The sequence below is a fragment of the Schistocerca gregaria genome, chromosome 7, assembly GCF_023897955.1.
Source record: "Schistocerca gregaria isolate iqSchGreg1 chromosome 7, iqSchGreg1.2, whole genome shotgun sequence".
NCBI lineage: Eukaryota > Metazoa > Arthropoda > Insecta > Orthoptera > Acrididae > Schistocerca > Schistocerca gregaria.
The window spans coordinates 251,231,475-251,254,775 of record NC_064926.1 but is presented as its reverse complement, the minus strand read 5'-3'; the positions used below and the strand labels follow the sequence as shown (position 1 = coordinate 251,254,775).

The 23,301-nt window shown below is 38.7% G+C and overlaps 1 protein-coding gene across 1 annotated transcript in view; it reads left to right on the top strand.

Moving 5' to 3' along the window:
* LOC126281628 (ubiquitin carboxyl-terminal hydrolase 3-like) overlaps positions 1-23,301 on the top strand; it is a 94,251-nt gene that overhangs the window by 33,038 nt on the left and 37,912 nt on the right. The window contains exons 7-9 of the mRNA XM_049980752.1: positions 207-345; positions 19,022-19,140; positions 19,266-19,459. Coding sequence (XP_049836709.1) covers positions 207-345; positions 19,022-19,140; positions 19,266-19,459 — 452 coding nt within the window. The remainder of the gene's footprint in view (positions 1-206; positions 346-19,021; positions 19,141-19,265; positions 19,460-23,301) is intronic.

The window sequence follows — 23,301 nt, the reverse complement described above, 5'->3', positions numbered from 1 at the left end:
AAATGACCATTTTGAAAAGAAATTTACCTTAGAATGATGAGTGCGTGCAGGGATAAAAGTGATTTCTCTTTTGACTTGGTTGTAGCTCTTGTATTAATATGACTAACCTAATGCTGTGTGGGGGGGTGTTAATTAGGGTTTTCTGATATACAATCTGTAATGTGTGCTGTGCAATGTAGAGAAATTAATCACTGTAATTGTTTCAGGTACGGTGTCTTAACTGCAGTACAGAATCAAAGAAACATGACCCTTTTCTGGACCTTTCTCTTGACATACCAGACAAATTTCAGCTCAGCAGAAAGTATAAAGACCATGAGGGTGGCATTCCTCCATGTAACATATCAGGCAGGTGGATCATATTTCTTCTTTTCATTTTATTATTGTAAAGAGAGGAAAACTTTACTTGTGCCAAATAAATCCTTCATAATGACAGCATGAATACCTAGTTATAACACATGAGGTGAACAATCACATAATCAAATGTATTGTCAGGAAGATGACTGTACCCAAAAATGTCCTTAAAGCACTCACGGTAACCATGCATTGGTGCATTAGTGTTACCTCAGTTACATTGGGAAATGCCCGCAACAAGACATAGGGATTAATGAAAATTAAAACGTTTCTTGTTAACTTTTTGTCACATTACATAATGATCTAGATTTCAGAATTGAAATTTGCCATTGACAGTGCAAGTAAAATATTTTCTTGTAAACAGACCTTCAGTTTTGTAGCATGCAATCAACTATTGTTCTTCAATAATAATTGGTGTATGTATCTTATTTTTTCTTCTTTCTTTTTAGTAGAAAGGTCATAGCTAATGACTTTTTAATATGCATTGTTTTTCATCCTAGTTCCATTGTGTTCATTTCAGTTTGTGTAAGCACAAATGGTGTGTAAGTGTTTTGATATGCTATTGATAGAGATTAAGTAGTCTCTGACTGTAACTGCTAGAGGGATTTGTTTTACTTTTGATATTATGCCTTCAGTAACAATATTTTTATTTTCTTATTACTGTCCAACACATTTCAGAGCTATAACTTTACTTTCAAGAATGTGTATACGTAATGGGTACTAACTCTGAAACTGCCTTTCACCTAACAGTAACACAATGACACAGTTGTTAGTTTTACAGGAGCACTGCCTCAGGTGGGGTTAATGAGAAAAATATAGTAAAGCGTTGTAACAAATTACTATGTATAACCACATAACATTTGTTATGCATTTATGACAAATTTCCACATTTTCTCTCAAGTTCAAAATGGTGCAGCACATTTGGCAGACCTGAGGACTCAAATGGAATATATCTACCTCGTATTACAGTGACATGGTGGACTGAATTTAATACTATTTCAATTACATAGATGGATGAAATAAAATTAAAAAATATTTAGAGCCCGTATTATTTAAGTTCATATACAAAAATGAATTGAAATAACCTATTGCAAAGTGACTGAGTATGAGAATAGGATAAGAGGGTGTGTTTGTGTTTGAGACGGTTCATTCAGAATGTCAGTGAGTTGAAAAATCTGTAGTGTATATATTTCTAGTGCCTGTAGTATATTGAATTTTGTGCCTGAGGGGGTTACCTATAGCAGGTTGTGTTTGCTGTCATCAAGGTAGTTGCCTTTTCAGATTTGTGATACATGTTTAAATGTAGAGCTGACCAATGTTCATTATATTGTATGGCAATGATGTACCTTCCTACCTACATAAAAAGTGACACATGGACAGTGTAATATAGTGAAGTCTGGTTTCTTGTGTTTGTCCTGTTTGTTGGAACTTTGAGGAAGGACATGCTTTGTTTTATTTTTCATGTAACAGCTCATTTTTATGTCATATTATGTGAGGTGATGAACAGTTTTTAAGAGGCTCCTCCAGTGAATGGAATACTAAAACATTTTTAATTTCTGTTGCTAATAAGTGTATTGTTTAATTTCTGTTTGCATTCTTTGTCATGGTATCAAGTTTGATCAATTGTGGGTGCTAAATATCCATTATTAGTTCATATTTGTTTGATTGATACTATTTCATAACCGATATCATATTGTGCCATTGGTATGCTCACTGCACTATTAATCATACTTCCGTATGCTGCTAGTTTGTTGGGAGTGGAATGGAAGAAGCTGTTGTGAATAGTGCCATCTGCTGTAGCTGTTTCCTTTTTGTATAAAGTGAAGTTGCGCGTATTGTTTTTTATGCAAACTGTCAAGGTGTAGGAAATTTAATTCCATGTCTACCTCATGGTCGATGGTGAATTTGATGTTGGAATGAAACTACTTCAGTTTCATTGCCATGGAAAAGTATTATGATGTCATTGATGTACCTATAAAAGTAAATTATTTCATTAACAAATACACTATTTTAACAAGGCATTTTTGTTTTTGTAAATGATCAATATAAATGTCTGTTAACAATCGAAAAAGGCGTAATCCCGTGGCCAAAAGAAGTGGCAGTTCATACAATTTGTTATTAAACTGAAAATTATGACGTTGCAACACAAGTGCTTGGATTTCCGTAACTTGTGTTGCTGCAGTTGTCTTAAATTTATTTAAATTTTTGTTGGTGATGCCTAATTTTTACTGGGGCATTGGCGTTCAGATTTAAATATCAAATGACACTAGTCTAGCTTCATTGAATATCCACCAGGCTTTGACTAACTGAATGAATTCTCTGACAATATTATTATTATTATTATTATTATTATTATTTGCTTTTACGGCCTCATTGGACCACTTCAGTCAATCATTTCCTGGTCCTCTTCTTCAGTAAGCCCACGTTTCGTTCTTTCTTAACTGCCCAGTATCTTCTCATTTCTTTTGCTGTTTCCTGTCTTTCCTCATCGGGGAATACCCTTTTCATTTTGTGTCGTTTGTCTAATTTTTGGTTTAAATCTTATTTTCTTATCTTTCAGTTTCTTGAGATTTTCTGTCTTGTTTTGCAGATCATCCAAGGTTATATATAGTTCTCCCACATCCTCTTTAATTGCCTTGATCCATCCTACTTGTTGCTTCAGTTTCCACAGTTTCTGCATAATTTTTCTTGCTAATCTGGTTTCTGGTGTCCTCATTATGTGACCAAAGAAAGAAATCCTCTTTTTTATGTTTAATATCTGTGATGGCCTCCAGTTCACTGTACACTGTTTCATTCGGCACTATCCACCATTGTCCGTCTTTTTGTTATTTTTTTATTTATGCATGTTCTAGCTATTCTTCACTTCTCTACTTTTAGTATTTTGTCGACTCTGTTTTTCTTAGTGACTTCAGAAAGAGTCTCGCTTGCGTACGTTACCTCTGGCTGAACCACCATCGTGTAGTGTTTTAATTTTGTTTGAATTGGTAGACATTTCTTATTGTATGTAGACAATATTAGTTTTTGAGCTTTTATCGTGTTATTGGTTCTTTCTTGCCCAGCAGGCTGTTACTAGCGGGCCTGTTACCATGATCTCAGTCTTTTCAAAAGATATTTATAGTCCCACTTTTTGTGCAGTATTTTGCAGGCTCATTATTTGATTTCTAGCATATTTTACATTATTAGCTAGTAATGCCAAGTCATCTGCGAATCCAAAAAAATTTAGGTTTATATTATCTTTGTTGGTTTCAACTGTTATGTTTTTAGGATTCTCTTGGTACCATTCTTTCATCAAGTATTCAAGAGCACAGTGGAAGAGCAGTGGTGATAGATCATGTCCTTGTCTTAACCCTGTTTTGATCATAAATGGCTCAGATAGTTCTCTCTGAATTTTACTTTGGACTTACTGTTTGTAAGGATTAATTTTATCAATTTTATTAATTTGGGATGAAGTCCAAAATTTCTTAATATGTCCAGCATAGAAGATCTGTGGATGCAATCGTAAGCTTTTTTTGAAGTCTACAAAGGTTATGACTAGTTGCTTCTGTCTCCTTTTGTAGGCATCCATTATTTATTTTAATGTGATGATCTGTTCTGGGCAGCTTCTCCAGGAAATGCTCCTTGATATTCTCCTAACTTCTTTTCAACTTGATCTTTACAGTGTTTGTAGAGAATTCTTGACAATATTTTGTGTGTGCAATCCAATAAGAAAATTCCTCTGTAGATGTTCGGATTTGGTTTTTCTCCTTTTTTGTGTAATGAGTGTATGACAGATGTAGTCCATTGTTCTGGTAGCTCATCTCCGACCCTGATTTTAACTATGCATTGATGTAATGATATCTTCATGGGTTCTGCTGTGTATTTCCAGAGTTCTGCAAATGTTTAATCTTCTCCACTTGCTTCATAGTTTGAGCTCACTCAAAGCTTCACTGACTTCCTCAATTCTCAGTGGGGTGTTTTTGTTGGAGTTTCTGTGTTTATTTCAAGAAGCTCAGGAGGTTGCATCGAATTTAGTAATTCATTAAATGTTTCTGCTAAAATTTCTTTTATCATTATGGGCCATTGTATTTTTATCTTTTAGCATTAGTGTTGGGGGATCATAGCTTTGGAGTTGTCTGCTAAATGTTTTGTAGTAATCTCATGAGTTTGAGTTCTTAGTATTTGTTTCTGTCATAGAAAGTGTATTTTTTGATATTGATGTTTAACCCTCCTTAATGTTTTTTGAGTCATCTTTCTTTGTTTTGTGAGTTCCAAGTAAGATTCTTCTGTCTTTGACTCTGATACCTTAACCAGGTATGGGGTCTACCTTCATCTGTTTTATCACATTTCTCATTCCACCACTGGTGTTTTTTCCTAAGATTTATTGGAGTTACTTGTTGAGCTATTTGTTTCAATTCATGAATTATTTCATCCAAATCATCTGTTACTTTTATATTCCTAGTTTGTTCTTCATATGCCTTGTTATTTATCAATTTATGGGGGTCGTAGGTTCTTTTCTTTTTTGGGTGGGATTTTTTCTCTCTCCATGGGGTGAATTTAATTTTTATTTTTATGAAGTTATGATCTAATCCGGTGCCAGTTCCTTCCAGGGCTTTCACATTGCAGATTTCCCTGTGTTAGTTCTTATCCATGCATACATGATCCAACAGTCTTTCTCCTTTTGCCCAGTGTGGGTGTTTCCAGGTTTGAAGTTTATTTGGTCTTCTCATTAAGTATGTTGATTTTGAGATCATGTCACTTGTTTCTACAGAATCCACCAGTCCCATGCAATTCTGGTGTGTTCTTCGTTGTACTGGCCATTTCCCGATTACATCTCTGTATCTCTTTTTGCTTCCTAATTGGGCATTAAAGTCTCCAGTTAAAAATTTGGTGTGATTTTTGTTGATGTTTGTTGCTGTCTGATTTAAAAGCTCGCAAAATCCATCCACATCTTCTCTCTGCGGTCTTTTCTATTATTTTTGTCATTAGTTGGGGCGTGGGCATTTATTATTGTGTATGTTCTATTTGCTGCTTTTATAGTTAATGTTGAGAGCCTCGGAGATAGTGCATTGAATTGTATTATGGAATCTTATCATTTTGAGGTTGACCACGAACCCTGTTTCGAATTGCAGGCATTGCTTAATTGCTCTTTTACCGGGTATTCCCTTGTAAATTCTGTATCTTTGCTATTGCATTGGTTGTGATCATTGTTTCTCATTTCTTGACATCCAGTTATCAGAATCTCCAGTCGATCTATTTCGTCTGTCAAAATATATTACATAATTGGCTAGTTAAAAAAATCTCTCACCAAGTGGTGGCAGGAGAACTTGTAAAAAAAGGTTTTGCTTATACAAGCTTTCAGAGCCAGTGCCCCTGGCAAAAGGGTTGAATGGAAAGGAAGAGGGAGTGAAGGAAAAGGACTGGAGAGGTTCTGGAAAAGGGGTAGAGTTCCAGAAAGTCACCCCAAACCCTGGCTCAAGGCAGACTTAACAGACGGCATGTTATATGAGTGAATTCTCTGTTGTTTTTGGTGGATCTACTGTTTCCAAAGTTGTAGTTCTTCTTCATTGTAGAACTGTTTTTATGGGAATGTTGAGCTTGTTCAGGAATTTACTACAAATCTAATATGGACTCCTTCTTTATATAATTTGGGTTGGTCTATCTAGTTTCTTGAGCTGTGAAGAGGAAAATTTTGTTCTTCATTGTTTGTTTGTTCTGCCTTAGGAAACACTGTGTGGAAACTGTGGAAAAATCTGTTTTTTGTAAATAGTCAATCACCACAACGTTCCAACAGTTGCATTGCCTTTATCAGATATAGGAGCCACCCTCACACACGACTATTTTCATTCTATAAGGAAAGAATACAGTTATAGATAGAATTACTGACAACAGCTCCTTCCATCCGCTTATACAAAAACTTGTGGGATCAGAAGTGTGGTTAATAAGGCTGTGACCATCCCAATGGCACAATATTATGTTCGTAATGAAATTATATTAATCGACAAATAGTCACAAATAATGAATATTTACCACCCCCTGTTGATAACCTCCTCAATAATGTGAAAAAGGAAACAAGTAGAAATAAAAACACTGCTTTTGTTACCAACTGACACTAACACAATATTTTAGTATTCCATTCCTGCCAAGAAACCTGCATAACAACCAAGTAGGTAGAGTACAAAAAGTGAACAGAAGAAATGTTCTTATCAGTGATTGTTCAGAAAATGAAAAAATAAAAAGAAGCTGGAGTGTGCAATCCTTGAAAGAAAAACTGACAAGATATGGTTTGGCCATGACTAACAAAGGGGTGAAAAAAAGAGACCATACCCAGATCTGATTGGTTGAAAGACTGGTAAGAGGATCAAGAAAGAGATGTCTGGACAAAGTGAAGTATGTAGTAACAACAGGAGTCAGTTGAGATATAGCTTTGAGGGAAGAATGATACTTGCAAAGACATGAAGACTGCTTGTAAACCGCTGCTAGCCAACTGAAGAGGAAAACTGTTGTTGTTATTTCATTCATTGGAAAACATAAAATTTCTAATCAATTAAAAAGATATGGTATTAAAATGAGCTATTACACAAAAATTAAAATCAGCCATGTCCTTCCTTGCAGTTTTAACAAACTCGATAAACATAAGGAACCAGGTGTTTACAATATCATATGCCCAGACTGTCAAAGTTTCTTTCATAGGTAGGACAGGCACATGATTTGCCATGCCTGAAAATACGTCAGCTTTGTCTGTAAATTTGCGTCATAAATATAAAATGGCAACTCATCTTCATTACAGCAACCAGTATTCCAGACATCAATAAAGATCTCTCACTCTGCCATATATAGCACCCTCAGGCACAAAAATCTCAACATACTTTAGAAACACACAGGCAGGTTTTCCAATCCACTGATGTTTTGAATAAACAGAGAGACAGACAGTAAGTACAATGATTATTTTCTAGATTTAGTAATGACTACCTTAATACAACAGCCTCATGTGATGTAATGAACACAATTCCCTTATCTCAGCCTCAAATATAAGCACTCCATCCCATTTCACTTCCTATTCTCTCTCTCTCTCTCTCTCTCTCTCTCTCTCTCTCTCTCTCTCTCTCTCTCTCTCTCTGTGTGTGTGTGTGTGTGTGTGTGTGTGTGTGTGTGTGTGTGTGTGTGTGTGGGCACGCACTTAACTCTCGCTAGCCTCTTCATGTTGTACTCACAATTTAGCTTACTTCATTTCATTAGTATGTATAAACTTAAATAATGTGAGGTATAAGGGGCATTCAAAAAGAAACGTGCCAGAGGTATATTTACAGAAACCAGTACCTTTGCGTTAGAAGTATTGATCCTGGCTGTTGAGACACTTGTCCCACTGTGACACAAAAATGGCGTAATCACAGGGAGGGATGTCCGGACCGTAGGGAGGGTGGCCGACAACCTCCCATTTGAATTTCTGCAGGAGTGCTATGACTGTGTTGGCTGTATAAGGCTTTGCGTTGTCATGCAGCAGCTGGTTGTTTTGGTTTGATCGCTTGGCAGAGGGTAGTCAAGGTCTGCGAGTAATGCGGACATTCACTGTTGTCCCTTGCTGCAGAGAGTGAATCAAAAGGGGGCCATTTGTGGTCCTCTTAAACGATTCACCTCGGACTACAACGTCCTCTGTACATTTGGAACTGGTTGACATCGCAGCCCCGAAAATTTTATGAGACAGCTGTTCACCACCTTGTGTCACAGTGGGACAAGTGTCTCAACAGCCAGGGTCAATACTTGTAACATACAGGTACTAGTTTCTATAATTATGACTCTGGCTCATTTAGTTTTGAATGCCCCTTATACTTAATAGGTTCCATTTTCGGCAAGTATAAATTTCACTTAGTAACTGTAGCAGTAAGTTGTAATGAATATTTTAAGTTACTCTGTGTTGTGCTGTATAAAAATACACCCACTGGCACAATGGTGATTTTACTCCAAGAGAAGATTGAGCAGAACTAGAATGTGTAAAATGTTGATTCACTTTAATACAATATAGACACAAAGATTTACTCAACTTTGTACAATCAAAATCCACAAGAATGTTCTGAGAAATTCCAACTGTCTCTGAATGTTTAAGTCTGACTTTATACACACCAATGTACAAGACACTTCTCTTGAAGAATAACTGACATTATGTTCACATTAATGTTTGCCTAAGCATTTAGTGCACTGGTGGCCTATCTAAGGTGATGCTGTCATCTTGATTGTTGCCTGCGAAAGGCAAAGGTCTCGAGTTTGTGTCTCAGTCTGGCACACAGTTTTAACCTACCAGGAAGTTTCGTCTTGATTGTTGACTGCTATCTGCACAGCCACCAGTAGATGAGCCGTTCTGGTGTCACTGTACTCTTCTGTGGTTTTGTTGCGAGGTGCCAATCATGCTTTGGCACCATGCTGAATGTGAATGTGAACCAAAAAAATAACTGTCACTCCTCTAAATTTTTTAAATTTCAGTTTGTCCATCTGTAGAAAAGGGAATAATCATAATAATAGTGTAACATAAGCTAAATAATTATTGCTTGCTTCATATAGTACTGTCATAAACATGCCAAATCTTTCAAGATGGAAGTGCAAATGTGGAAGTGCTTCAGCAGTGCAGAAGCCAGATGTTAGGTCAAATACAGACAATTTGTAATGGGACTGTGTTTTATTTCTTTCTTTAATCCTGCCTGAGACATCTTCCTTGCAAAACAAACAACTGTGTCCTCCTGTTGCCGTTGAGTGAAAAACAGCATCAGATTTAACTTGTATTATGTGTACAATCCTTAAAACTGGAGTTGTAGCCCTGAAATGCTTCAACAGTAACAAGAAAAAAAATATTGGTACTAAATTTAGAGTATTATTAATGAAATATATCCCTAACTTAGTGTAGTGATAGTTTATCTTTAGTATAGTGTATGGAGTTCTGTTTCTAACTACTGCTTCATGGTTAATGTGTTTGCCTTGAATCTACTTATTTGATCTGAAGAACATAGTGATATAAACAAATGAATGGAACTAATTCTAGATACCGTGCTACTTCATCCATAAAATGGTGACTCAGTTGATTTCACTTTCTACTGTGTGTTTTTATGCTCCCGTTGTTCTCCTTCTCATAGTTCATGTCTACTGTTGAATCATCCTCTTTTCTTTCTTGTTCCATGTTCGTAGAGTTGATTAATAAGGTATTGCTAATTCCTCACATTTCCTCGTGTCGTCTTCTACCTTTTTGTCTTCTGTTTTTGTTACCTGCAGCTATTTGTGACTGTGACCACACTCCCACACGACTATGCAAACATATTGTTCAGGTCTGTTCTGTTATGTCTTACTCTAACTATCTAGTTAACAATTTATGAGGGACAGGAAACTGCCATGATGTGCTGTGAATGACTATTTGTGGTATAATGTAAGAGTAGAATTAAGAAAAACTCCATACTTTCCAGTTATTTTTGGGTTGCATTTCTGAGCAGATAATTTCATAGTTTGTTTCATTACGTTAAACTCTGATGACTGTTCAGTGGGAATGGGTACTAGGTGTGAGTACACAGACAGTATGTATTGTTTTTTCAATGCCATACCTCAATGTCATGCAGAGCAATTAGAGTTCCTGCCATTAACCACAAGATGGGATGGCGTCACATTTCCTTCCACATCATTGCTCCATCTGGATGTATACTCAGTCTCCAATCTTGACATTGACACGATGTTAAACACTAATATTCTTCACTTCATCACAAACTTTATTTTATTCAAGAGAGGAAGCAATAATGTAACGGTATATTTGTTCTGAATAAAATAGAAAGAAACATTCCACATGGGAAAAAATATATTCAAAAAACAAAGGTGCTGTGACTTAGCAAACAAGAAAGCGCTGGCCTTTACATATGTCTGCCTGTGTGTGTGCCTGTGTGTGTGTGTGCCTGTGTGTGTGTGTGCCTGTGTGTGTGTGTGCCTGTGTGTGTGTGTGTGTGTGCCTGTGTGTGTGTGTGTGTGTGCCTGTGTGTGTGTGTGTGTGTGTGTGCCTGTGTGTGTGTGTGTGTGTGCCTGTGTGTGTGTGTGTGTGTGTGTGTGTGTGTGTGTGTGTGTGTGTGTGTGCCTGTGTGTGTGCCTGTGTGTGTGTGTGTGTGCCTGTGTGTGTGTGTGTGCCTGTGTGTGTGTGTGTGCCTGTGTGTGTGTGTGCCTGTGTGTGTGTGTGTGTGTGCCTGTGTGTGTGTGTGCCTGTCCCTTTTTCCCCCTAAGGTAAGTCTTTCCGCTCCCGGGATTGGAATGACTCCTTACCCTCTCCCTTAAAACCCACATCCTTTCGTCTTTCCCTCTCCTTCCCTCTTTCCTGATGAAGCAACTGTGGGTTGCGAAAGCTCGAAATTTGTGTGTGTGTTTGTGTGTTTTTATTGTGTCTATCTACCAGTGCTTTCTCATTTGGTAAGTCACAGCATCTTTGTTTTTTTTGGGTATATTTGTTCTCTATTATAACTAGTGGTAGCTGTATTGTGACTGGAATCTTATTAAGACTGGGAACGACTCTTGACTCCGCAGGGACTGGCCGGCAACTCTAAGGTGTCAAAATTGAGTTGCTGAGAGTAAACGGAAAGACAATAGCTGCGAAGGACAAACAACGTTGATGACATGGTGGAAGGACGAGTTCAAAGAATGAGACAAGATCTGAACCTGACACACAGGAAATCCAAAAACAGACAGCAATGTGTAATGAGATCAGTACTCTACCACAATGCAATGAAATCACAATTGGTTGACTGAGTGTCTGCGTTGCTGGCTTGAAAGGGCACTCGGGAGTGCTGATAGGCTGCTAGGATGGGCATTTCTCTACATTTTTTGCGGCAGCAGTGGCAGCAGCACTCACAGGACATAGCAGTGCCATCTAGTGGCTGCTGTTGTCGTCAATGTCCATCCTTTTGGCAGGCTTTCAAACTTAACGGGCTGGGGTAACAGACCCCCCCCCCTCGAAGGAGGGCCAGCAAAGTTGAGGTGGTAAATGCAGTCCCAGGAGCGGCAGTGGTCTGGGCCAATGGTTGAGAGACTGGAGAGGTGTAGACTGGTTCCGGAGACAAGCAAAACAGCTGCAATCCATGGCCTTCATGTCTGCATTCAGTCCTGGCCATTAGGCATGTCGTCTAGCACAAGGGATTTCATCTGCGACATACCTCAATGTCCACAATGAAGGAATTAAAAACATAAGGGCACAGGTTAGATGGTGAGTATCAACATCCACGTCAAGCAGGAGAATATAGGAGAAAACTGACAAATGGTCAGGGAGAGGCTAGCTCAGGCCGGGTGTTGTGGATTGGTGGTCTTCAAAAAAATACGTGTGCCATCTATGGAGCTCATAGTGCATGACATGCTGTAAGATGTGGTCACAACATGTACAGTAGCGTTAGAATAATGGGAAACCTGTCCAAGACATGCTGCTGTTCCATCTCGATGTGGAAACAGATTTCCTGTTGGTCCAATCCCAGGTTGGGTCCTGACGGCAGATGAGAGAGGACATCCACATTTTTGTGTGGTTCTGTGGGCTTGTGTCTAATGGTACAATTGCAGAAGTTGAAAAGTCCACAATGCTGGAACTGTTGTGCCGTCCCCTCTGGAGTATAGCCCAAAGTGTGCTACCAGCACTTAGTGACAATTAATGAGGGTTAACTTGGTTCCAAATAGGTAAACATGGTACTTCTTAATGGCAAAGGTAATGACCAATGCTTGTTTTTATGTATGCGAGTAGTTCTTTTGAATGAGTGCCAACGTCTTTGGTCAGTAACATCAATATTCTTATGCGCCAGTGCCACAGGAAGAAGTATCAATGGGAAAAACCAGGGGATGAAATGCAGGAAAGGGCATAGAGTGGGGCACTGAGTGCAGTGCATTTTTCAGCTGTGAGAAAATGTGCTCATAGGCAGCTGACCACCTGTACTTAACCCTAGCATTACCAACGTATTTTTTGTTACATGTAATACGAACGGGGGGCCTCAAAGGCCCATAAAGAATACCACAATTTATTTTATCATAAATCAAGTTTATTTACTTCTGATACCTCTAATAAAAATTCAAAATGCTTAGACATTGTTTTTGTATACTGGATAATAAAAGATGTTATTATAATAGGAATAAAATGAACAAATCACGAGATTCAGTTTATATATTTTTTGGAGTAATGTTTCAAAATAGTGTTTTCTTATAAAAACGACTTTTTTAATTGAATACACTACATGAAGCAAACAAAATTTACTGTCTCATTCTACAACACATTTTTCACACAACACTGTCTTCCTGCAGTGTTTCCCACAGACGTGTTTGTGGCACTGAGAGCAGGTAACAGTTGACTTTCCCAGCTTGTTGTACTTGATCTTTTTAGGTGCAGCTTCTTGGCAGCATAGGTGGCACCGTCCACGTGTTCCTGGTTCTGCTGTTGAGGATGATGGTTCTACAGAGCAGCTGAGCTTCCGTTGTGTGATGCTTTCCATTGCCATTATTACTGGCTTCTGAAGTCCATACAGATTTTGTGCCCGTTTATCTACTTGAGATCTTATTAGTTCGAGACCTAAGTTAGTGATAAAAACCCTTCTGCGGTTTAGCAAATTCTTTTTCCAATTCGGAAAGTTGAGGAGGAAGAGTGAATATGCATTTATTGCTGCTATGTCAATGGGTGTGTAGAAGAGGGACAAAGGCCATCTTCTTGTTCCTCTCTTTGTGCTGTAGTGTCTTGCCATCTGGTCTATGGTGTCCACGCCTCCCTTTGTAGAATTATAAAAAAGATTTATGTTAGTCTTTTTTGAGTCTTCATTCAACACCCCTTCTGAGTGATAAGTTGAAAGCATCAACAGCAGTCGCTTTGGCTTCTCGCGGACTAGCATTGATGCAAGAGTAACTGGTGGCCTCTGTGTCTGAGGGTCAGTATAAGCAAAGATGGAAGAGTGTAAACTGCGGCCAGTTGTAGTCTTCAGCTCTTCAGGTATGTGTCGTCTGTTAGACTGTAGGGTGCCAACAAGTGTGAGGTGAAAATCATTCCATAGAGTCTCAGCAAGCTCCACTGAAGTATAGTACCGATCTGTGGTAACATTACGGCCTGATTTTTCAATAGGTTTTATTAGTCTCTTTACAATTTCCATCGGTCCATTTGAATGCTGTGTATTTCCTGACTTGCCTGTATAGATGCCCACGCTGATCACATATCTAGTCTCAGAATCAGACAGCATTCGAATTAGAATGCCGTATTTTCCAGGTTTTTCTTTTAGAAACACCTTGAATGGACAGCGACCACGGAACAAAGACAACATCTCATCCATTATTGTATGTAAACCAGGAATGAAATACAATGGAAGTGCAGAATTGAAGCTTTCAAAAATTTCCCTCATTGGAGCAAACTTGTCAGTCTGGCGACGAATTTCTCTTGTGTTCTTACAATCAAACCTCAATATTTTAGTCAATTCGAAAAATCGGGTCCCACTCATTGATCCATTGTACACTTGTCCGCCCTGAAGCAAAGACCATAAATCTTGGACAGGTATCTTATTGTCATGATTTGAACCCATGATTAGCAAGAGTCCTATATAACAAAATAACTCATCTTCATCTGTGTGCTGAATACCTAGTCGAGAAGCCTCTTCATTTGAGTGTAGTTTTATTAGATGCATAATTTGTGGTGTAAAAAAGAGCTCTATAGCCTCTTTCGGAGATGCAATTCTTCCTTGTTGTCCTAGCCCCATTCTTTCTCGCACTATATTTTGTACAGAACGCCGATATTGTCGAGATGGCTTCGTAATATACTCTTGTCCACTTTTTGCAATGAATTTATCACATTCCGTATCATTATCATCTGGTGGATTGGCTTCAACCTCATCTTCATTCTCAGACGATGAATCAGTTCTAATTTCTTCCACATCATCATCCACTTCACTTTCCTCTAAATCTGATTCGTTCAAAACTTCTTCTAGCACTCTTTCAATGGAACTATTCATGTTGCTGGTTAAACAGCAGCAGAAACACTGAAAATAACAATGGTCCGCTTCATAATAATATGTCTGAAGGCAACAATGCCAAAATTCATTTCATGGTAAGAATTTGAAACGAAAGACTCAACCTCGTAAATCTTTCCTTGCTATTACCAACGGGTGGGCTTCTAAGGCCCACAGAGAATTAAATCAAGTAAATGAATTTTAATTACATTTTTATTCCGAAATTATGTAATGACTCAATAGTACATTCAATAACGTACAATTACCTTTGCTTTCAAGTTCATATATCAAAGGGTATGGATACAACATAGAAAAACTGAGTCAGTGGGCCTACGAGGCACCCCCCCCCCCCCCCCCCCCTGTTGGTAATGCTAGGGTTAAATGCCCTTCTTTTGCAGCTTGTTGAGATGACACACATGTGAGGAACTTGTGAGAGGAACATGGAATAATAATTAACCATCCCCAAAATCAGGCTGCAGTTCCTCTAAGTTTTGGGAGCAGTGTCAAGACTCAATAGTAGAAAATTTGCAGTCAGAGGGCTGGATCCTGTCTTTTTTAGCAAGTGCTTCTGAAAAACCTGTCATTTGTGAAAGCGGCACTTGAGCCCCACATCATTTGTCTTAGTAAAAAGGGTACAAAGTTTGCACAGGTAGTCCTGCTGTACAAGTGGGGATAGGCATGGTTAACTGTTCCAAGTACCTCTGGAAGACTGCAGGAGCAGAAGAGATTCCAAAAGCCAAGCACTTGTATTCATATAAGACAAAGGGGATGTTAATGGCTGTAATGTGTTGCCCATTCCTTTTGCAGCAATGTATAACTATTGGCAAGGTCTATCTCAGAAAAATATTCACTTCCAACAAGATTCGCGAGGAGCCTCTTGACGTGGAATGGAGTAGCTTTCCACCTGTGTCTGGGCTTTGATCGTCTTACCTGTGGTATTGCCCAAGCTCTGGTTTTAACAGTTTCAATCACTCCAGCCTTGTGTAGGCAATTGAGTTAGTTCTTCATGGCTGTCCGCAAGGAGAGAGGAAGAGGATGCACCTGGCAGAAACATGCTATCTCGTCTGGAAATCAGGAGGTACAAGCCTGGAAATCTGTCTATAGTGCATCCCAGGCCAGGTACGAATAGATGCACAAAGGCGGCACAGAGGTTATTGAGCTCCTGGAAGGGAGCCGTGTCTGAGATGAGGTCTCGTAAGTTATGCAGAATCCAAACAGCTAGAAGGCATCCAGACTGAAAACATTCCCAGCCAAGTGACTATTGACAGTAGAGTTACCAGCTGTGTGACCTTTTTGTATGTGATTGTGAATCGACTGTGGAGGCGACATGAACTATAACCATATGTCACCAGTGTACGGTAGGGTGGCGTCAAGCCAGGGAACCCCAGACAAGCATACAGAGGTTTAACAAGGAAACATTAGCTCTTGTGTTCACCTGGAAACAGTTATCCACAGTTGTGAGGTAGATAAACAACTTAGTAGTGGAAGAATTGCCCTGGGGAACAACTGCTTGAAGTTGGTTTACTGTTCTTTGATGCATATAGGGAACAGGATCAGACTGTCCCAATTGTTTTGGACAGACTGAGCAGAAATGTCCATCTTCCCCACAACATGTGGGGTGCATCTAACAATCTGTCCTACTGCTTATGCTGACAGGGTGTGACTGGCTGTTCAGAGGCTATTGTCAGGTCTGGAATTGATGAATTGTGATGCTGCCATCGGGAAAAGGACTTAAGGGTGTTCTGCGCCTGAGGCGACAACTAGACTGTTCCTATGTGGGTTTGTGTCAGGACTTGTTAATTTATTGCCTGTATTATCTCAGAAGAGTACGCAATTTTCAAAAAATCGTCCAAGGAATGGTTTTTCAGTTTGAAAGCTTCTGTGGATACTTCAAGATCAGGAGCCGTTTGGACCACTGCATCATGAGTAAAAGAAATAACATATGAAGTTGTGCAAGCCAGGTTTACACAAGTGAAATCAAAATGACAACTCAGTCCTTGCGAAATTCGAGGCACGAAGTGACCACATGAAATCATTGTAAACAATAATTTGAAAGCAAGGAACATATATCCACAAAAATTGGTGCAGCAGTTGAGCCAGCTTCCTTAATGAGAAAAACTTCTCTTGGGAAGCCCAGGAGGTAGAGCAAGCAACCATTGGAGAGCACCATCTGGACTCTGAAAAATGGCAAAGTGCTGTTTCTGTTGTTGCAAATACATGTCGTAATACTTATAGGTGTCGTTAATTGATGGAAACACAGGTGGGTGGCTCTGCCTGAGGGGCAACCACCATTCTATGGAACCTGCAGTTGATCCTTCAAAAGCTGAGTTTCCTGGTGGAGAAGGAGAAATGCAGTTGCTGCAGCTGCTGATGCTGTTCTTGTTGCAGATGCTTCTGCAGTAGGAGCTGCTCCACAAGTTACACAAGTTTGGTACTCAAGGGACACTGCTGTCCTTTTATTTTGTTGCCAGCTGTAGTGACCAGAATCTGTCAAGACCAGGAACGACTTGGGAATCTGCAGGGACTAGTTGGCTGGCTGAGGGCATCACCAGCAATTTGCTAAAAGTAAACTGAAAGACAGCAACAGAGAAGGACAAATAACCATGTGACACAGTGGAGTCCAATGAGTAAACCAAGATTGAAATTTAAGACATAGTGAATCCAGAACCAGACACAGCGATTAGCAAGATCAGTACTAGAGTACTGTGAAATCACAACTGACTGACTGAGTGCTGTGCTGCTGGCTTTAAAGGGCAGTGCTGATAGTCTGGTAGGACAGCTCTAGACAGCACTGCAGTGGTGACAGCTGTGCTCGCAAATTATAGCAGAACTGTGTAGTGGCTTTTATCAATGTCCATGCCTTTCAATGAACTCGGCTGGGATACAAGAAACTATGGTATTCATTTCAACATTCTGCGCATTGTTACAACTCCACAACAAGATTTTTCGGTGGAGGTAGCTTGTATCTGTTTACATAATGCGTTATTTTATCTGTAATTGTGAAGACAAATTATGAAGGATGCTAAATACACTGAAACATTGTGGTTGCTGTGTGCCTTAGAAAAAGTGCAGAAAATCAATTTTCTTATTGTGATTGATCTCTTTCGGAAGACAAACTGAGGAGTAGAGCCTTCGCATCGCTCCTGTCACTTGTTAAGACGATATCGTTATAGGCATGAGTCATCGACAGATGTCACCAGCTGACATGGACCTGAGTTACACAGCTGCACGTAGTTGTAGTAGTTGGCGGCAGAGGTCAGCAGTTGAAGGACAGTGCTAGCAGTCGTAGTCAAAACAATGTTTGATTAATATTTAATGCATTTGCATAATTATAATTGTTTTATATGTGTGGTAATTAACAATGTGTGTGTTGTATGAGTGAAGAAGAACAGAAGTAAATGAAAATTGTTTTGTTTGTTCAAGAAGTACCAGTTAAACTATACAGGGGATTTACTATAATTAAATGTGCAGTCAGTTTATGGTACTAATAAATCATGAGTAGAACACACATTAATCGGTAATTTCAGAAGGAGTAATTTTATATTTGATACTTTTCTAAATTTATTTATTTAGCAATTGCCATAGAAAGAAATGTTTTACTAAGATTGGTCATTGAAGTACGGGTTAGTGCGGGATAATACTGCAACCTGATTTGCTGTTTGTGATATCAGCCAGCCAGAAAAATGCAGGCCCGCGCCAATCTATGCTGGGAACAAAGCCTTTGGTGTGATCTAGGGGGGGTCGGGGCTGAGGGTTCGAACTAGTAACATCTCATTGAAAGCAGCTCCGATGAAAGTACTGTAAAATCGCGAAAAATGCTAATTATGAGTTTGTGAAGTAGTACAAAGTGTATTTAAGTGAACAGCATAGTGGAAGTTGTGTGGAATTTCGGACGGAATATCAAAATTATTGCTTTTGACTGTTAATTAAAACCGCGTGGCGTGTTGTGTGATCAAAGACTGGAACAGGTAATACGTGTAGAGCAGAATGCACAACATTTGAGAGAGCATTTTCATAACTAAACGAGCCGGTGAACTCCATTAACTTCAGTAACAGGTATAAATACCATAAACTGGCTACGTGTGTGATTGTGGTGTGCATGTGAACTTTACATTGTGTTGCCACTTAGTACGGACTTGGCAGTATTAACTGTGATCTTTATCGTAAAAATACACCTGTAAATTTACATTGCCAAGTTAAAACTTTTATTTCAGTAGCTAGCCACATCCCCTTTACCGGACAATTCTATGTATGTTGCGACCTGCAATAGACAGTAGTGCTCTAGTATTTTATACTACAGCTTTAGGCTAGACAAATGAATATTGCTGGACACTGGCAGGGTGGTAAAAAGGAGCGTGCCATGCCGCAATACCTTTGTGTGACACTTAGTACTCACTGAGTGTCAGTTCTAGAATGTCATTATTAAAACAGGTCCCTAGGTCCCTCCTCACTAAGTTCCAGCCACAATAGTTCCACACTCCAGAGTAATAATCTTCAACATCCACATAACGAAATGTGTGCTGCATTACACTTGTTGTTAATATATATCACATAAATGGTAAATCCACACATTAAATAAATGAAACGAGATGTAAGCAATCATTTGCAAGACTTGCTAAGGTCTCTACATGCTTTGTTAAGTGGATGAAAGGTTAACAATCATCTTAACGAAAATTTTGTTTTCTGTTTTTACGATTCTAATATTGAAAAGGTTGTTTCTATTTCAGATTGTTTAACAAGTTTTATAGAAGTTGAAGAACTAGCTGAAACTGAGCTGTATTACTGTAGCACTTGCAAGAGCAAACAACGGTCAACAAAACGCTTCTGGATTCATCGGCTACCGAATGTGAGTGTAGGAGCAATTTCTTCATTTGTCTTTGCTGTTGGTTTATCTTACTGAAAAAATAAGTTTACATTAAAATGAGTTACAGTTTGATTTTACAAAAAGTGCATATATGTTTTCCTTTGCAGGTGTTGTGTCTTCATTTGAAGAGATTCAGATGGCATAACTTTTTCAGAACGAAAATAGATACAAATATATCATTTCCTGTTACTGCGTTAGATATGTCACAGTATGTGCTGAGCAATCTGCACGATACCCGTAGATCAGGAAGTGGTAGCAACTTATATGATTTGGCTGCTGTTATTGTCCATCATGGATCTGGGTGAGTATTACAACGAAACATCCTCGGTAGTAATTTTTTTGGGTTATCTTTCATGACGTAGAATTATATATTGGATTTGTATGAGAACTATGAACTTTTCAAACAGGAAATACGAAACAGATTTGACAATTTTCTTAATCGGCTAATGACAAATATTCATGTTTAGGATCTTAAAGGGTGATAAAAAAGGAAGAAGTAAGGGAAACATTGGAATAATGATTTTGCAGAAGATGGAAGTATGAATCTTTAAGTGTCTTTGTAGATGGGAACATGACACACACAACAAGAGTTTTAAAGCTACAAAAGTAATTCCTTACTTCAGCATATACCCGACTGTTGAGCAAACTCTCCTATTTTCTTCTGTCTTCTGTGCTCACATCTTCCTTCCTCTCTCTTTCTGTCACATATTGACAAAGTACGACCTATTTCTAACAGTACTATATAGTGATCAATCATACTGTTCTTTAATGTTTCATATAATTCTCTACTTTGTTTCTGTTACATGCTATGTAATGTTCCATTCTTACTTGGTTGTAGATTCGGTGTACAGATTTTCTGTGTGAATTATTTGTTATTGTAGTGAGTTGTTTGGAACTTCATGTTGAAGATCTTTTTAACACTATGAAAACTGACCACTTAGAAGCATGGCAGACGTATAAAACGGCCAGTTAAGCCTTTATTTAAAGTTTCACTGGTACATATGTAAGTGGTATATCTTCAAGAGTAATACATACTGATAAAAGACTGGGAGTATAGATTTAGTTTTCATATTTACTTTAGTTATTCAATAGATCGCATATTTTAAAATTGTGGCATTGTATAATTATTCTTCAAGAAAATGGCGTGAGGTGAGTTACTGAGCAATTTCTTTCTCTTGAGCATCCTAAATTTCTTGCTCAGTCAATAAATTACATGACGAAAGTGACATTGCAGCAGAATTACAGCACACTAGGAAACCGAAACCGAATAAGTAAATGCGTGAAATTACGTTAGTGCTATCATGTACCGGCTCAATCATTGGTGACAACAGCTGTTACGTTTGCTAATGTTCCTATGGCAATAATTGTATGAATTGACAACAGAAGGCAGCACCAGTCATGGGCACGTAGCAAAACATCCATACATCTTTCCATACAAAGTAAACCCAGTTTTCAAGTGATGGATTGCTTGTGCATCAAGAAAATCATGGCTCGATCCATTTTTAGCGCTGTTATCAACTGATACTACCAAAGCTAAGAAATACAGTAAATATAAACAAGAACACGCCATGTTGCAAGACCCCCTCACTTCTAAACTGATGCTGTTATTACTCAGCTTAGCAACGAGTCCGTAGAGGGTGGTATATGTGACGTACAGTACAACTGGTCACCATTTCCACCCGGAATTAACGAGTGTAAGTCGGACCTTCCTTGGCGAGTCGTGTCGTCAGATTTCCTCCTACCTGTGCACGGTGCAGCTCTCGTAAATTTCGTCTCGTGCAGATTCGTCATTGGCACATTGGATGTCTCTGTTGGTGGAACCTAATTATCTGAAATTACTTCGATCAGCTTTGAGGTATCTATTTACTCAAAATTAACATTCTGAATCTTCAGTAGTACGTAGTATGCAGAAGGTTTTGGGCCATTATTATATTTCATATGCCCATTGCAAACAGCATATAACAGTAATGATATGGAAAGTGTAATATTATAGTAAAGTATGTAGTCAGTGTTGCGGTGTGATGTTAAAATTCGTAGCAGTTGTACTGTTGTTGAGGAACAAACATGCCAGTAAGATAGTATTATGAAACATTCAACCATTATTTTCTTCTGTGTAAATATAGTATTGAAAAATGCTGGTGGAAGTAAAATTTAAGGAGTAAAAGTTGTCAAAATTCATATAGACAAAACTGAAAACTTCGCAAATTTTCGGCCCAAACCTTATTTCACCTACCGAGTATCAGCCTGTGTGTGTGTGGGCGCGCGCGCCCACGATGATGGGGTTATCAACAAACGCGCGCATGCTTGCGCAATTAGTAGAAAAACATGTAGTTAAAATGGAGAAAATGTGAGGAAAGAGGTGAAATGCAATCTGAGATAAAATATCTCCCCCCCCCCCCCCCCAACCCACCCCCACGCAATCTCTCCCATGATCACCCACAGTCACACTTTCTCACATCATGGAAGATGGTGTTCAGATGTTTTAAAACTGTTAACTAAATCTATGTAAGACGAGAGGAAAGCTAAGGTAGATTCACAGGAGTATCTGGTTGGCTGATCAGTTACAAAAACGGCATGGATGAGCAAGCTACCCAGATACCACATTTAAAACATTGCCCTAAAGTTTTAGGAAGCAGTGAGGACAATTCCCAAAGCCTTGAAAGCCATACCACATTCAGTTGTCATTTAAAATGCAAGGCAAATTTTTCGGCAGTTCAGCTGCTGCCATTCAGTCTGAAAATAAAACATTCTAGTAAAATGTGGTGCACTGTGACCTCTACACCACAAGCACAAAACATTGGAGGGTCTTCTTGCCAGAGCATGAAGCCATGCGTTATATGGCTGTGGTCTATGCAAAGACGAGTAAGGAGGATCTCACATCTTCCTGGATGGAAGATGTCATAAAATGGGAGTCATAATAGATCAGTCTGTTACTCTGTTATAAAAGTATACAGGAGTTCGTGAGCATACATAAGAAAATCGTGAAACTCAGTTTCACTCAGCTCTCAAGATCGATGCTTAATCACTTCATACGACAACTTCCGGTGACACAAATCCGCATTATATTTTAGTCCATAACAAAGGTTGATTTTTGAGTCCTAGCTACTTCGTTATCTATTTAGACATAAACTATCCCAAGAAAGTCTACTAACAAAGTTTCAAGAACTGGTATTAAATGACAACTCTAGGAATATACTACAATCCCTTACATCTCACTCACAAAGGGATTGTGAGGATAACATTTGAATAATTGTAGCATGCATAGAGGCATTCAGTCATTTATTCTTCCAGTGCTCCATACATGAATGGAATGGAAAGAAACTCTTAATCATTGGTACAATGGGACGTACTGTCTACTATACGCTTTATGGTGGTCCGCAGAGTATAGATGTAGGGTGACCCTTTCTGCTATGGTTGCTGCCTATGTTGTATGTTTGGTTTGTCCTTAGAGAACACAATACTAACATGAGGTGTTTTGGATTATGGCCATATGTTTAATTTGTCACAAAAAACTAGTGGACACTCCATGGAATAGCAATCATAAATTAGGTATGAATTATTTATTCTGATATGGAAAAACTGATAAAATAACATACTTATCTGAAAGGACTTAGTTAAATCGTACCTCAAAGTAGCTCCCCATAAATAATAAGCCAATTTTGTTATACAGTTTGATCCCCACTAATGGGGCTATTATCTACAACTTGAGAGAAACACTTAGCCAAATGGCAGTCCCAATCTCTCCTGGTGTTACAAATATGCACAATTTTGTTCAAGTTATTGTACGCACATTTGTTGACACCTATATAACGTGAAAAAAAGAGTTTATACACTAACTACGTAAAATCTTTGCTTGTGAACTGCAGTAGTTTGCAGTATCTTAAATAGGCTGTGGCTATATTCCCTGTTGGCCTCTGTCTTGGGTTCTTTGGCTAACATTTGTTTGCCTTTTTTTCCAGCAGGAGTGGCTGAACGAATTTTCTCTCACCTATCACTTTTTTCACCTCTGACAATGATTGTTAATAGGAAAAAATGTAGAGTTGCACTGTGGTTTGGAGTCCCTGTTAAATTGTAGGCCCCAGATTCACTAGGTAATTCTGTTTAAAGAAGAGAACAGCATAGCACCTCCAATAGGACCAAGTT